The sequence below is a fragment of the Onychomys torridus genome, chromosome 21 (genome assembly GCF_903995425.1).
Source record: "Onychomys torridus chromosome 21, mOncTor1.1, whole genome shotgun sequence".
Classification (NCBI taxonomy): Eukaryota; Metazoa; Chordata; class Mammalia; order Rodentia; family Cricetidae; genus Onychomys; species Onychomys torridus.
The window spans coordinates 1161748-1177962 of NC_050463.1; the positions used below are offsets into that span (position 1 = coordinate 1161748).

The 16215-nt window shown below is 61.8% G+C and overlaps 1 protein-coding gene across 4 annotated transcripts; it reads left to right on the top strand.

Moving 5' to 3' along the window:
* The first annotated feature begins 519 nt into the window (after positions 1-519).
* Positions 520-15343, top strand: Arhgap45 (Rho GTPase activating protein 45). 4 transcript variants are annotated; one of them, XM_036171367.1, is made up of 23 exons: positions 520-735; positions 1602-1926; positions 4315-4458; positions 4578-4662; positions 4745-4817; positions 5040-5106; positions 5942-6079; positions 6160-6224; positions 6427-6537; positions 6618-6698; positions 8540-8728; positions 9627-9764; positions 9925-10115; positions 10210-10334; positions 10454-10531; positions 10621-10725; positions 10831-11003; positions 11471-11659; positions 11753-11890; positions 12671-12897; positions 12978-13188; positions 14069-14153; positions 14475-15343. In XM_036171367.1, exons 1-23 carry the CDS (start codon positions 643-645, stop codon positions 14795-14797), a joined length of 3354 nt encoding a protein of 1117 aa, XP_036027260.1. In that variant the 5' UTR covers positions 520-642; the 3' UTR covers positions 14798-15343. The 4 variants fall into 4 exon arrangements, with proteins under 4 accessions (XP_036027260.1, XP_036027259.1, XP_036027262.1 ...); XM_036171366.1 differs by having other exon boundaries at positions 732-920; XM_036171369.1 differs by lacking the exons at positions 520-735; positions 1602-1926 and adding an exon at positions 2112-2509.
* Positions 15344-16215: the final 872 nt, after the last annotated feature.

A 16215-nucleotide genomic window follows, 5' to 3' on the forward strand; every position in this document is an offset into this window, starting at 1 on the left:
GGGAACAGGAGCCAAGTGGAGTGAGGGTAGGGCAGTGAGGCTTCCGGGTGGTGGGATGGGAGAGTTAGAAGCCACTCGGTTCACCCTCCTGCCCCGTGGTCGCCGGCAGACTGTAGGGCACGTGATCATAGGAAGTGGGGGGTCACCTGTGGTGGTGTCCTCTGGATCTGCGTGTGGGCCTCCATTCCTCCACCTTCTCCTCTGCGTCCCTGTGTGTCACTATTCGGATGAGACTGCTCTTCCTGACAGCATCTGGGAGACTATGTCCCAGCCATGGTCAGCTAGCGCCTGAGTCCGGTGGTCACATCCCCAGGAAGCAGACCACAAGGGGAAGGTGGCCGCTGTGGGGAACCTGTGTCAGAGCTGGTGTGCAGAGTCCCATACGGACTGACACAGTGTGACCGGGACAGTCACACTGGGGGCGGGTCTATGGCGTCGCCTCCCTCCCTCCCTCCGCTGGGGGCCTTTTCCTGTGTTGGGGACTTGCCCGCCAATGAGGGCCAGGCCCATCACGTGGGTCTGACAGCTGGGGAGGGGGTGGCCCTGAGCAATGTGGTCCAGAGACAACCAGCACCAGGAGCTGCCGGGTTGAGACCCCCCAGGGCTGCTGTCCACACCTGGGCCACCAGGACTGGCTCCACCATGTTCTCTAGGAAGAAACGAGAACTAATGAAAACCCCCTCTATTTCCAAAAAGAACCGCGCGGGGAGCCCCAACCCGCAATCCTCCTCAGGGGTGAGTAGAGCACAGAACGGGCGGGGACCCAGGATGACACCCACAGCCTGTGGCCACTGCTGGGCACAGGGCGCGGCTACGGCACCATGCTGGGCCCACGGTGGGGAGCCCGTACCAGCTACAGTCCCCAACAGGCAGGATGGCAGGCGGCACAGAGAGGCCTGAACCTGGGAATCCGCTTTACGGTAGGGCGGCCTTGGGTGGCCACCAAGTCACCCACCCTTACCAGGAACGACCACTGCGCCCCTGTCATATGCCGAGGACTAACGGGGGGCTCTGGTCAGTGGGTACAGCTGCAGTGACAGGTTCGAAACTCTGTAAGATGGAGTCCGGGAAACTTAAGGTTCTGGAAGCCAATGGGGAAATGGGTGTGGGACTGGGGTGCAAGTGTGCAGGGCAGATTTAGGGGTCTCTGAGTTTCTTCAGGACCTTGATGTGCCTGCTGAGTTTTGAGGTGCTTGTGAACTTTAGGGGTATCTCTACCAGGTCTGAGGGTGTGCTGGGGTCCAGGAGCCTGATGATCTCAGGTCTCAGGAGTTATCCATTTTCTGGAAAGCGGACACCCATGGAGGAGTCTGGGGGTGGCTAGAAGGCAGGAGACCCACGAGGGCCCTCCCCACCCCCACCAGGAAGTGGGGTGCCCCCTCCCTCCTGTGCTTCTGCAGGCCCCGCCCCAGGCTGTGGTTTGGGTAAGGACGGTTGTTTGTGAAAGCTGAAGAGAGGAGAATGTTGGGTAACAGGTGTGGGGGGGGCTTTCAAATCTCTGCCCTCTGACTTCTGCCCCCATGAGTAAGTTCTGGGGAAACTGAGGCAGCATTTGGGGTGAAGGACCCCCCCCTTGATGCTTCTCCCCTGTATCCTCCCAGGAACTGCCCAGGAAGGATTGTCCAGAGGCTCCAAGCCTGGAGCCGCCAGCCACGTCCCTGTCCACGGGCGCCAAGGCCACAGGCACACTCAAAAGACCCACCAGCCTGAGCCGCCATGCCAGTGCTGCGGGCTTCCCACTCTCAGGGGCTGCCACCTGGACCCTGGGCAGGGGCTACCGAAGCCCCCTGTCCGCTGCCAGCCCCGCAGAGCTCCCCAGTGAGGGACCTTTCCCTGATGGCGTAGAAGACATCTCAACCCTCTTGGCTGACGTGTCCCGCTTTGCTGAGGGCTTGGAGAAACTCAAGGAGTTTGTGCTGCGAGACGGTGAGGGTCCCTGACTGGGAGGGGCAAGCCCGTCAGCCCCGCACTTAGGCAGGAGGATCTCTATGAGTTCCAGGGCAGCCAGAATTACACGGTGAGACCCTGCCTCAAAAAGAAAAGAAAAAAGAAGAAAAAGACAAAAGGAAAAGAAAGAAAAGAGAAAAGGGAAGGGAGGGACTCGAGGAGGCTTCAAATAGGATGCAAAGTAGCTAGGGTTCTGAGGGATATGTAGGAGTTGGATGACATTCCCTGACCTACAGGACTGTCTCAGGCATTTGCTCAGAAACCTAGAAATGGAGATTGTATCTAAGGAGCCTTGTGTGGGGACCGGTGGCTGCAGAAGCTGAAGGACCCTGGGCGCAGTGCTGCGGGCACTGGGTACACGGAGGTGTTAAGGCAGGGGACGCATGGGGAGGTACCGGGAGTGAGTGGCCTGAGGCATATCGGTTCCGTTTTCTCCTGCACGCGGTTGCTGACGGCTCCGTTTCCTCCAGAGTTATTTTCACCTCCTTCCTGTTTGTCTCCAGCAGCCCAGAGAGATGGGTCGGGCACCGGCCCCCGCCCGGCTGCTCCCCGGAAACCACATGTAAGCGCTGTGCTCAGCGCTCAGCCCCACTCCCCCTCAGCCTCCCCAGCGCACAGACACAGGGAGGCGCGGGTCTTTGCAGGCCGGCTCCCGGGAGAGGGTGGGAGCCCCCGGGGTTATCTGGTCTCCGGGGCGGAGGCTGAGTCCGCCGTTCTGGGGAAGCCCTAATCTCCCGGCCTTTCCGTACCCAAGCATCCTTGGATGCTGGCCTGGGGGCGCGGGATCACCAGGCGCACCAGCCTGCGGGACTGGGCTTCTCTATACAGGACTGGAACACAGTCCGCAGACAGTCAAGGTGCATGTGAGACAGCAGCTGGGGGGTGGACACAGGCCCCCGCAAGGTCCTTTCTCTGGAGCCTTCCCCTGCCCTGGACTTCCAGCTCTGAGCTCAGTTTCCCCCGCAAACACCTCACTCATTCCCAATCAAACTCCTCCTGTGTGGTTGGTTAGAGAACCGCCCTTGTGTGAGCCTATGGAGGTATAGGAGGTGGGGTTGTTCTCAGAGAGAGGCGGGGCCTGAGGACCGGCCTGAGCCGGTTTGGCTGCTGGCCACCGCTCTAAGGACCCCCAGACGCTCAGGACTCAGGTCTCTGGGCCACACACTAGCGTCCGCCCCGCATCCCTGAGCCATGTGTGTCTGTGGGACGTTGCACCCAGCGCTGGACCACGGCCCCCAGCGCTGCCAGACGGGGCCCCAAGGTGAGAGGACAGTGCCAAGGCGCGGGTCCCCCACCCAGCGCCAGGACCGCGCACACGTGCGTGCTCAGGGCCTTTGCACAGCCCCCAGGGGTGGCCAGGGACCCTGCACTCCTCTGGGCTGCATCTCGGGTGTTATCTTCCTTCGAAGAAGGACCATGCGTGGAGCTGCAGGGATCCTGGCGACCCTAAGGGGTACGTGCCTGCCTGGAGTGTCCCAGGAGGGGGCGCGGCTTCCCAGCCAGCATCCTGGGATTCCTGGAGCCGAGTCCGCCTCCCAGATGTGGGCTCAGATTCTAGCCACAAAAATGTGGAGGGAATCGCCTCCGGGGTGGCATTCCGCGGGACCTGGGTGCCTGCAGAGGGCCAGGGAGCTTTCTCAGATTCCGTCTGGAGGGTCTCCAGACCTCAGTGTCCTGTCATCTTGCCCTCACTGTGAGGCGGAAAAAATGAACGGGCAAAAACTCCACCTTCCGATTTTGGACATTTAAGGATGGAGGCTAAAGGGCTGTGGTGTCACGGGCCTGTCATCCCAGCCTCCGGGAGACAGAGGTGTTTGCAGCCCGAGGGTCTGGGCGACACAGGAAGACATTGTTAATGTCTTGTTCATCAGATAGGACGACATCCTCTCGGGCCCGACACCTTCCATGGCTCCCTACTGCTCAAAGGTATAATGCCAGGCAGGGTCCTTCCAGGGCTGTTGACAGGGAAAAGCTGTGTGACCAGTTGCAAGTGGCTTTTGATCTTTATTTTTGTTGTTGTTGTTGTTGTTTGTTTACTGAGACAGGGTTTCTCTGTGCAGCCCTGGCTGTCCTGGAACTCGCTCTGTAGCCCAGGCTGGCCTCGACCTCACAGAGATCCACCTGCCTCTGCCTCCCGAGCGCTGGGATTACAGGCGAGCGCCGCCCGGCTTTCCCTCTTTGTGCCTCGCCGCCATCCACAGCTGCAGAAAGACTGGAGAGGTGGCAGCCCTCCCTGCTGGTGTAACACCAGGAGGGAGTGGAATTACTAGAGTTGCCTGGGGGAACCGGCTCTCCCTTTCACCTCTGCCTCAGTTTCCCCATCTCACCAGTGCCTTCCTTCTCACCCGCGCTCTCTCTGCTCGGCAGACCTCCTTGAGGCCCGGAGGCCGCTGGCCCATGAGTGTCTGGGTGAAGCCCTGCGTGTGATGCGCCAGGTCATCTCCAAATACCCGCTCCTGAACACTGTGGAGACGCTCACAGCTGCGGGCACGCTCATTGCCAAGGTCAAAGGTCAGCCAGGGAGGCGCGCTCCAGGAGGGCTTCCCAGAAGAGGGGTCTGTCTGTAGTGGGGTTTTGAAGGATACATAGGAATGTGACAAGCAGAGTCGCACCTCCTCTCTGCCCCTCAGCCTTTCATTATGAGTGCAACAATGAATCGGATAAGAGGGAGTTTGAAAAGGCTCTGGAGACCATTGCTGTGTCCTTCAGCTGCACGTGAGCTCCGGGACCTGTGGGGGCAGAGTGGGGTCGGGGAGTATGGCTCACGGACCTCTGGAATGACCCCCACTCCCTGCAGTGTCTCTGAGTTCCTGTTGGGTGAAGTGGATAGCAGTACCCTTCTGGCCGTGCCCCCCGGGGACCCCAGCCAGGTGAGCAGAGGGCAGCCCACATCTGTCTGGGTCACAGGATCTGTGATTGGGAATGGCCCTCTCCACGGGGTCGGCCCTGGGCCCAGCTGTATGGCCCGAGAGTTTGGGAAGAAACAAGCTTTCCTGACTACCTCGTGGGCCACGGGGGCCATCGAGGGTGCCAGAGCAAAGAAGGAGCAGGGCAGAGAGGTATCCTAGAACGGGACGTTCTTCCTCTTACAGTCCATGGAGAACCTTTACGGACCCGGCGGCGAGGGGCCCCCGCCCGGTGTGGAGGAATGTGAGGAGGGTGAGTGCCTCTGGGGTGTAGGCCTGGGAGACACGAGGCAGCAGGAGCCACGAGGAGGGGAGGTGGCCGAGCAGAGGGGAGGTGGCCCAGGAGAGGGGGGGTGGCCCAGGAGAGGGGAGGGGAGGTGGCCGAGCAGAGGGGAGGGGAGGTGGCCGAGGAGAGGGGGAGGTGGCCGAGGAGAGGGGAGGTGGCCGAGCAGAGGGGAGGTGGCCGAGCAGAGGGGGGGTGGCCGAGCAGAGGGGAGGGGAGGTGGCCGAGCAGAGGGGAGGTGGCCCAGGAGAGGGGAGGGGAGGTGGCCGAGCAGAGGGGAGGTGGCCGAGCAGAGGGGAGGTGGCCCAGGAGAGGGGAGGGGAGGTGGCCGAGCAGAGGGGAGGTGGCCCAGGAGAGGGGAGGTGGCCGAGCAGAGGGGGGGTGGCCGAGGAGAGGGGGGGTGGCCGAGGAGAGGGGAGGGGAGGTGGCTGAGCAGAGGGGAGGGGAGGTGGCCCAGGAGAGGGGAGGTGGCCGAGCAGAGGGGAGGTGGCCGAGCAGAGGGGGGGTGGCCAAGCAGAGGGGAGGTGGCCGAGCAGAGGGGAGGTGGCCGAGCAGAGGGGGGTGGCCGAGCAGAGGGGAGGTGGCCGAGCAGAGGGGAGGTGGCCGAGCAGAGGGGAGGTGGCCGAGCAGAGGGGGGGTGGCCGAGCAGAGGGGAGGTGGCCGAGCAGAGGGGAGGTGGCCGAGCAGAGGGGAGGTGGCCGAGGAGAGGGGAGGTGGCTGAGCAGAGGGGAGGGGAGGTGGCCGAGCAGAGGGAGGTGGCCGAGCAGAGTGGGTGGCCGTCAGGGCTGAGCACTGGCCCCCACAGGCTGCCTGCCCCCCGAGGAGGTGGACATGCTTCTCCAGCGCTGTGAGGGGGGCGTGGACGCTGCCCTGCAGTACGCAAAAGACATGGCCAAGTACATGAAGGACCTCATCAGCTACCTGGACAAGCGGACCACTCTGGGTGAGGGGCGAGGAGACACCAGGACGGGGTGGGGGGGGAGGCCATTTCTGAAGCCTCATTCTGCACCCCCTCTCTGGTAGAGATGGAATTCGCCAAAGGTCTGCAGAAGGTTGTTCACAGCTGCAGACAGAGCATCACCCATGAGGTGGGTTGGGTTAAACAGGTGGGGAGGGATATTTGAAGGACTCGTAGGAGTTCGGTGGGCCTGGCTGCTCCCTCCTGCTCCTTCTAAGGATTTCTGCCGGGTGGCATGCCTGGCTGGTGCCAGGAGTGGTTGCAGGAAGCGAGGCCCAGGGTGCTGGGACCACCTTGTCCCTGCCCTTGTGACCCGCCATCTTGTCCCGCAGCCCCACATGCCCCTCTTGTCCATCTACTCACTGGCCCTGGAACAAGATCTGGAGTTTGGTCACGGCATGGTGCAGGCAGTGGGCACACTGCAGACCCAGACGTTCATGCAGGTGAGCTGTGCCCGAGGCGAGGTGGGCTGGGTGAGGATGTCACCTCCCGGCTCAGCACTCACGGTTCCTGTCCCTCTCAGCCCCTGACCCTGCGGCGGTTGGAGCATGAGAGGCGCAGAAAGGAGATCAAAGAATCCTGGCACCGGGCGCAGAGGAAGCTGGTAGGGTGGCAGGGCGGTGTGCGACCAGCACACCCCTGCTACAGTGCATGTTCCCTTAGAGTCCCAGAGCTCAGCAGGGAGTCCCCAAGAGTCCTGTGTGCTGTTCAGAAATGGGGAGAGAAACTGAGGCGCAGTCTCAGCCCCAGTGCACACTGCATGTTCCTGCACACTGGTTGCATTTTTCTTTGGGGCCATTTAAAGGCACCTGGTGGTCTGGGGTAGATGGCTCGGTGTGGAAAGTGCCTGTCAGGAAAACATGGGGACCCCATGTGGCCGGTACCCACATCAAAGCCGGGCATGGCCGTGCACATCTGTAACCCCAGCATTGGGGATGGGTGGATCTGGGGGCTCACTATCTGGACATGCCTCACCTCAAAATACAAGGTGGGGGATAGGCGTGGCGGCACACACTTTGAATCCAAGCACTTGGGAGGCAGAGGCAGGTGGATCTCTGTGAGTCCTGGTTCAGCCAGGGCTGCACAGTGTGACCCCGTCTCAAAAATAAAAGAAAATGACAAGGTGGAGAAGAGGAAGGTCCCACCGCTGGGACCTCTGGCTTCCATAGGCATGTGAATACAGACACACAGAGGTGGCATCTGGCCTCTGGGCTCCTCCATGACTGTAGTTGGGGGTGTGCATCCTGCTATCCCCCCCAGTGACAGCCCCTTCTCAGTTTCTGTGACTCCTCTGTGTTCATATCTTTTGTTCAAAATGGATCAGTCGGCTTGCCACTGACTTCCAGAGCTCCACACACGTCTTAGAACACAAACCGCAATCGTGTTGGGAGTCCTTATCATGGGATATTTTCATTTCGCTAATTTGACTTCCTTTTTTTCCTCTCTTTTTGTTTTTGGAGACAGGGTTTCCCTGTGCAGCCCTGGCTGTCCTGGGACTCGCTCTGTAGCCCAGGCTGGCCTCGAACTCGCAGAGATCCGCCTGGCTCTGCCTCCCGAGTGCTGGGATGACAGGCGTGCGCCACCACCAGCAGCAGCAGCAGCCGCGGGCTAGGTCCCTCCCCTTGGTGGCAAATGCCTTTACCTGCTCAGCCAGTGGTTCGCAGCCTTCCTAACAGAGTTAGCTGCTCATGCTGTGGTGACCCACAACCAGAAAGTATTTTCACTGCTACCTCATTACTGTAATTCTGCTGCTGTTATGAATCTCAATGTAAATATCTGACATGCAACCCCTGGGAAAGGGCCGTGCCACGCTTGAAGAGGGCGCGACCCACAGGTTGAGAAACTCCGTGTGCGGCCATCTCCTGAGCCCCTGGCTCTGCTACGAGGCTTTTCTTTTGTTGGTTTTTCGAGGCAGGGTCTCTCTAGGTAGCCCCGGCTGTCCTGGAACTCACAGAGATCCTCCTGCCTCTGCCTCCAGAGATCTGGGATTGAAGGTGCACCCCACCACACCCAGTTTGAGGTTTATAACCCAGGCTAAGACTGAGCTCTCCCTCTGAGAACCTGGAGTCCCTGGAGCCCCTGGCCTTCGTGTTTAGGTCTTCCAGGCTGTGGGGTGTGGGCTCCCCTCAACCCAGACATGTTAGTTTGTGACTCAGTACTTCCAGCCAGCCCAGGGTGCTTGGCTTCCTGCCTCCGCGGCTCTGTGTTTTCATCTGTAAGAAAGGAAGTGAAACCTTCACAGACGTGCCGTGGGGAGCAGGGAGATGACTCAGTCTGTGTTTCTGTTCAGCTCTGAGTCGTGCCTCGGTTTCTCTGTGCGACCCCACTGCACATGCTCCCAAGTGTCTCCTGTCAAGGGCCCCTCTGGCTGGGTGGGAATGTGGGGTCCTTGCTGGTGAGGAGGACAGGAGGAGGCCCAGGCTGGAGCCCTCTCTTCTCTTGCAGCAAGAGGCAGAGGCCAACCTGCGCAAGGCCAAGCAGGGCTACAAACAGCGCTGTGAAGACCACGACAAGGCCCGGCTCCAAGTGGCCAAAGCCGAGGAGGAGCAACAGGGTCCGGGGCCCGGGGCGGGGACGGCAGCCTCCAAAGCCCTGGACAAGAGGCGGCGGCTGGAGGAGGAGGCCAAAAACAAGGTGCATTAGCAGGAGGGGCCTCCAGGGCCTGTGCGCAGCTGCCACCTCCAGGCCGGGCCCTTCCCGCACCTTTGCCAGCTGCTCTTGTTAAGCTGGACGCTGCTGAGAAGGGAATTCCACCCCGACCACGCCCCCAGCCCGGGGATTCTGGGCGGGGCTCCACCCTGACCACGCCCCCAGCCCGGGGATTCTGGGCGGGGCTCCACCCCGACCACGCCCCCAGCCCTCACTGGGGATTCTGGGCGGGGCTCCACCCTGACCACGCCCCAGCCCTCACTGGGGATTCTGGGCGGGGCTCCACCCTGACCACGCCCCCAGCCCCTCACTGGGGATTCGGGCGGGGCTCCACCCTGACCACGCCCCCAGCCCTCACTGGGATTCTGGGCGGGCTCCACCCTGACCACGCCCCCAGCCCTCACTGGGGTTCTAGGCGGGGCTCCACCCTGACCACGCCCCAGCCCCTCACTGGGGATTCTGGGCGGGGCTCCACCCTGACCACGCCCCCAGCCCCTCACTGGGGATTCTGGGCGGGGCTCCACCCTGACCACGCCCCAGCCCTCACTGGGGATTCTGGGCGGGGCTCCACCCTGACCACGCCCCCAGCCCTCACTGGGGGTTCTAGGCGGGGCTCCACCCTGACCACGCCCCAGCCCTCACTGGGGATTCTGGCGGGGCTCCACCCTGACCACGCCCCCAGCCCTCACTGGGGATTCTGGGCGGGGCTCCACCCTGACCACGCCCCCAGCCCTCACTGGGGGTTCTAGGCGGGGCTCCACCCTGACCACGCCCCAGCCCCTCACTGACCCTGGTCCTCTTACAATTTAGCGACAGCCTGAGTTTCCCAGGCTACCCCTCAGCCTCCCTAGTCACTGCGGTGACAGTTCTGACCCGCCCCCAGGCCGAGGAGGCAATGGCCACTTACCGCACGTGCGTGGCGGACGCGAAGACCCAGAAGCAGGAGCTGGAGGACACAAAGGTGACGGCGCTGCGGCAGATCCAGGAGGTCATCAGGCAGAGTGATCAGACCATAAAGTCGGTGTGTGCCGGGCGCTGGGTGGGCCGAAGCCTGGAGAGGCGGGGCAGTGGGCCGTGCTGGTGCGACGGGGCTGGGGTGGGGGGCGGGGCACTGGGAGGGGCTTGCTGGTGGGGGCGTGGCTGGGGCGTGGCCCCGGCTCTGACTGGCACGCCCCCTGCAGGCCACCATCTCCTATTACCAGCTGATGCACATGCAGACAGCTCCGCTGCCGGTGCACTTCCAGATGCTGTGTGAGAGCAGCAAGCTGTACGACCCAGGCCAGCAGTACGCGTCGCACGTGCGCCAGCTGCAGCGGGGCGAGGAGCCCGACGTGCGCTACGACTTCGAGCCTCACGTCTCCGCCAACGCCTGGTACCTCCGCTGGGTGCAGCCACACACTTGCAGCGGGTGTGGGTGGGAGGGCTCGGGGGCAGTGGGGGCGCCTCTGACACCTGTCTACCGCCAGGTCCCCAGTCATGCGTACACGGAAAGGCAGCTTCAGCCCTGGGGATGCTGCAGGACCTGAAGCTGCTGGCAGTCCCCCCGAGGAAGGTAGCACCTCCGAGGAGGCTCCCCGCAAGGACCACAGGGGTGAGTGTGCGGAGGTGCACAGGGCGGACGCTGCTGCATCCCGACGCCCCTGCTGCATCCCGACGCCCCTGCTTCCTGCTGTGGAGACACTTTTCTCACCCCTCACTCTCATCCTGCAGGTGGACGTGGTCACCAGGTACACAAGTCCTGGCCCATCTCCATCTCGGACGCCGAAGTTGGCCTGGACACCAGCTCAGGTGAAGGAGCACCTGGGTGCATGTCACACAGGGGAGTCCCTGGCCCGGCCGGCCTGGCTCCAGTGTCTAACGCCCTGTTTCCCATGCAGGGGACTTTAAGAAGTTCGATCGAACGTCGTCCAGTGGGACCATGTCATCCAGTGAGGAGCTGGTGGATCAGGAAGCTGGCTTGGTGGCCTCAGCCTTTGATTCAGGTGACGACTCCCAAAGGGAGCAGACCGGTGGGTGGAGGATGAACATGAGCCCTCCAGCTGGCCTCTTCCTGTGTCCGTGACGCTGGCTTTTCATCCTGTCCACAGCTGACCTCAATGGCATGGACCCCGAGTTGCCTGTGGCCATGCCCAGCGGACCCTTCCGCCACGTGGGACTGTCCAAGGCGGCTCGCACACACCGACTTCGGAAGCTACGCACGCCGGCCAAGTGTAGAGAGTGTAACAGCTACGTGTACTTCCAGGGAGCCGAGTGTGAGGAGGTGCGTGGGGATCCAGAGCCCTGGGCCTGGGTGTCAAAAGGATGTGGACTGAATCTCAGTGGTTAGCGTGCAGGGCAGGGTCTGACCTGGCATTGGAAGAGCTCTGGGCTCCATCCCCAGTATCACAAAGAGGAGGCATGCTGGTGCATACCTGTCATCGGGCTCTCGGGAGGTGGAAGCCGTGGATGAGTTCAAGGTCATCCTTGGCTACATAACCAGTCTGAAGCCAGCCTGGGCTATATGGGACCCTGTTTCAGAAAGGTCAGAATTGCTGGGCGGTGCTGGCGCACACCTTTAATCCCAGCACTCGGGAGGCAGAGCCAGGCGGATCTCTGTGAGTTCCAGGACAGCCAAGGGCAGTTAAGGCTACGCAGAGAATTCCTGCCCATGGCAAGGGCCCTGGGATTATGGCAGTGGGGTCTGGCTCACGTGGGCGTCTGGAAGAGTCACGATCGGCTCTCCTCCAGTGCTGTCTGGCTTGCCACAAGAAGTGTCTGGAGACTCTGGCCATCCAGTGTGGCCACAAGAAGCTTCAGGGCCGCCTGCAGCTGTTCGGACAGGACTTCAGCCACGCAGCCCGCAGCACCCCCGACGGTGTGCCCTTCATTATCAAAAAATGCGTCTGCGAGATTGAGCGGCGGGCGCTGCACACCAAGGTGAAGCCCTGGGACAGGGGCGGCCCCGAGGGCACCGGGAGGGCAGGAAGCGGGACAAGGGCGGCTTGAGGGTGTCCGCTGTCTCCCTCCCAGGGCATCTACCGGGTCAACGGCGTGAAAACGCGTGTGGAGAAGCTGTGCCAGGCCTTTGAGAATGGCAAAGAGCTGGTGGAGTTGTCGCAGGCCTCGCCCCACGACATCAGCAATGTCCTAAAGCTGTACCTGCGGCAGGTGAGGAAAGGACGGACGGGATGTGCGGTCTGCGGGAGGGGCGGGGCCAAGGTGGAGTGTGGGCGGGGCCTTGACGTGGGGGGGATAGTCAGGGGCTGCGGGGGATGGGGCCCTAGTGTGAGTTTGGGGTGGGGGTGGGAGGTGTATGGGGAGGGGCTGGGGTGGTATTGCAGGAGAGGGCGCGGTCACAGTCCATGCTAATAGGCGTGGCAAGAGCTGGGTGGGCGTGGCTATGGAGGACGAGCATCTGGGGGCGGGGCCTGGCGGCATCGGGGCGGGGCCTGGGGCGCCTGGGGCGGGGCCTGGCGGCGTCGGGGCGGGGCCTAGGGCGCCTGGGGCGGGGCCTGGCGGATCTGGGGGCGGGGCCTGGGGGCGTCTGGGGCGGGACCTGGCGGCATCGGGGACGGGGCCTGGCGGCGTCGGGGGGCGGGGCCTGGGGCGGGGCCTGGCGGCATCGGGGCGGGGCCTGGCGGCATCGGGGCGGGACCTGGCGGATCTGAGGGCGGGGCCTGGCGGGTCTGGGGGCGGGGCGTCTGGGGCGGGGCCTAGGGCGCCTGGGGCGGGGCCTGGCGGCGTCGGGGCGGGGCCTGGTGGCGTCGGGGACGGGGTCTGGCGGATCTGGGGGCGGGGCCTGGCGGGTCTGGGGGCGGGGCGTCTGGGGCGGGGCCTGGCGGCGTCGGGGGCGGGGTCGGGGGCGGGGCCTGGCGGCGTCCGCGGCCGGGCTAAACCCGGGTGGCGTGTCTGTGTGCCCTAACCCGACGCCGGTGTGTCGTCCCGCAGCTGCCCGAGCCCCTCATCTCTTTTCGCTTTTACCACGAGCTGGTGGGGCTCGCCAAGGACAGCATCAAGGCAGAGGCTGAGGCCAAGGCAGCGAGCCGGGGCCGGCAGGACGGGTCCGAGAGTGAGGCTGCAACCGTGGCCATGGTGGGCCGCCTGCGGGAGCTCATGCGGGACCTGCCTGCGGAAAACCGGGCCACACTGTTGTACCTGCTGCGGCACCTGCGGAGGTGAGCGTCCCCGGTGGGGAGCGGCGCTGTCTGGGGGTCCCGGAGCGCCTCACTCACTCTCGGCCTGCTCCCCACCCCAGGATCGTGGAAGTGGAGCAGGACAATAAGATGACCCCTGGGAACCTGGGCATCGTCTTCGGGCCCACGCTGCTGCGGCCGCGGCCCACCGAAGCCACCGTGTCCCTCTCCTCCCTGGTAGACTACCCGCACCAGGCCCGTGTCATTGAGACTCTGATTGTCCACTATGGCCTGATCTTTGAGGAGGAGCCAGAGGAGGCACCCGGCGGCCAGGTAAAGAAGGATTGGTGGTGTGGAGTCCTCAGGCTGTGGGTTCTGGGTACAGCTCAACAGTGGAGTGCTGGCCTAGCATACAGGAAGCCCCATCCCCAGCACCAATAAGCCAGGTTGCTGTGTGGGCCTCTCATCCCAGCACTCAGGTGGAGGAAGGACCAGGAGTTCAAGGCCATCCTCAGCTACAGAGCAAGTCAGAAGGTAGCCTGGGCTACAAGAGAACTTTATGTACCTGTATCCAAAAAAAAACCCCAAAATTGTCTTTAATCCTAGCACTGGGATCTCTGTGAATTCCAGAGCACAACAGACTAAACAAAGAGTTCCAGACCAGCCATGAATACATAGTGAGACTTTGTCTCAAAAAAGAAAACTTTTAATAAATTAAAAAATAAGCTGGGTGGTGGTGACGCACGCCTTTAATCCTAGCACTTAGGAGGCAGAGCCAGGCGGGTCTCTGTGAGTTCCAGGCCAGCCTGGGCTACAGAACGAGATCCAGGACAGGCACCAAAACTACACAGAGAAACCCTGTCTGGGGGGAGGGGGCGCGGGGGGGGGGTAGTTAACAAGGTGAAGGGGCTGGAGATGAGCAGGCTCAGCAGTTAGCACCAGTTGCTCTTGCAGAGGACCTGAGTTCTGTTCTCGGCACTCATGAGGTGGCTCACAATTGTCTGTAAGTCTAGTTTGGGGGACCTGATGCCCTCTTCTGGCCCCAGAGGATCACCAACCATGCACACAGACACACACATACCTACATGTGTGCACAGGCAAAACACCCAGACACAAAATAAAGATTAAATTAAGAAAAAGAAAATTTACAAGGTGGAAATGGGGTTGGGGAATGCTGGAGCCAGCCCACCCCTGAAACTTCCTTACTATGCAGGAGGGGGCCTCCACCCACTGTGCCCAGCTGGAGGCTGCTGAGGGCCTTGTCTTCCCCCTGCAGGAGGTGGAGGATGGAGGCCGAGGTGAGTGGTGGCTCAGGAACAGCTCAGGCGGTCACTGTGGTGATGCGGTCACTGTGGTGATGCAGTCACTGTGGTGATGCGTTGTCTGCATAAACTGACTTTTCCTTCCCTGTGTTGGTGGCTGCTTACCCCAGGGAGGGGACAGAGGGCGGAGGGCCTGCAGGGCCAGCAGAGGGAAAGGATGGGTTGGGGACCGTGTTGGGGGCCGAGGTGGCTGAGCCTTGGTCACAGGACCAGATTTTCTTTTGCTTTTTGTCTGTCTGGTTTTGCCTTCCCCCCACCCCCCACCCCCCTCTCTTCATCCCCTCCTCTCGGCCACAGAATCCCGAGTGGCATCGAATGACTCAGACTCGGAGTTGGAAGAGGCCTCTGATCCCCTGTCGTCCTCCGATGCCAGCGCCCTGCACCGCCTCAGTTTCCTGGAGCAGCCCGAGGCTGAGGCAGGTCTAGAGGAGGGTCCCCAAAGCCGCAGCGGCAGTGAGGAGCAGCTGGAGGGTGAGGATGGAGAGCCGGGCCAACAGCTGTGCGCCTTCAACACCAACCAGTCCAACAACACCGCCTGGGCGCCTCTGCCCACCATGCGGCTCCGAGGGGGCCAGATCACATGTAGCCCCAGTGGGGACCGGCGGCCACAGTTCGTCTGAGCTGGGTAGTGATGGTGGGGACTATCAGCCCACTGCCAACCACTGTAAGAGTCACTAACGGCCCTTGACTTGGGGGGTTGGCTTCCCACAAGAAACTTCAGGGAGCTCAGGGGCCCTGGCACTGTGGGGTGTGGCCTGACACAGCTGGACATTGGTCCCAGATGGAGTTGCCTGACCTCCGTGCGCCTGTGCAGATGCAGCAGCTGGATTCCCATGGTACCCTCATCTCTCCTGTGGTCCCCAGCAGCCCGGGGTGCAAGCCGCACCCTTCTCTGGATGTGTCGGGATGGGAGCACCATCAGGGTTAGAGGCCTTTCAGGACGCTGTGAGTGAGTGCAGGCCTGGTTTCTGTGTGCGGAGCTGGGTGTGGCTCTGGTGACAGGATCCCCGAAGGAGGCTGAGCATGGATAGATGGGAGAGGGGTACACAGCAGACCTCTCCCAAGGTGCAGTGGACAAGTTTTTCACATGTACCCCATTTTGCTTGAAATAAACTTAACCTCCTGAGCTATCCTGGAACTCACTCTGTAGCCCAGGCTGGCCTTGAACTCACAGGGATCCACTTGCCTCTGCCTCCCGAGTGCTGGGATTAAAGGCGTGCACCACCACACCAGGCTGTGTGATTTAGTGTTGTAGGATTTATTTTATGAGTTGGGTGTTTTGCTTGCATGTCTGTGTGCCATGTGCGTGCAGTGCCTGCAGAGGTGAGGAGGGCCTCAGGTGCCCTGGGTGCTGAGAACCAAATCTGGGTCCTCTGCAGGAGCCCTGGCCTACATTTTAAACCCATCTTCCTTGGTCTGTTTTCTCAGTTCAAGCAAGGCGCCAGGTGGCGGCCCAGGGTGGGGGGGACCAACCAGTGACAGGAACTCTGGGGAGGCATTGAGCCTATCAGTCCCGAACACTCTTGAGGGACAGTTTCCTGGGAGAGCTGCCCCAAAGAGTGTGTGGGTATGTTTTTGTTTTACTTTTTTCATTTTGAGACAGATTCTCAGAGGCTGGCCTTGAACTTGCTGTGGATCTGTCCGCCTCTATCTCCAGAGTGCTGGGTGACAGGCTCTGCCCCTTCTGAACCAGGTTTGCATGGTGCTGGGGATGGAGCCCAGGGTTCCATACACGCTAGGCCAGTGCTCTATCCACTGCCCCAGCCTCAGGTACTTGAATTTAACTTTTTGTTTTAGTAGTTTAGGCTCACCAGATGGTGTGGCCCACACCTTTAATCCCAGCACTCAGGAGGCAGGAGGATCTCTGTGAGTTCGAGGCCAGCCTGGTCTACACAGCAATCCAGGACTGCCAGGGCTACACAGAGAAGCTATGTCTTGAAAACTAAAACAAAAACAACAAAATAATTTAGTCCCTGGAGTTGGCCCAGGGTTCCAGGGTTCCCTCTGTTAATCCCTGGCTGTGTGATCTAGGCTAGGT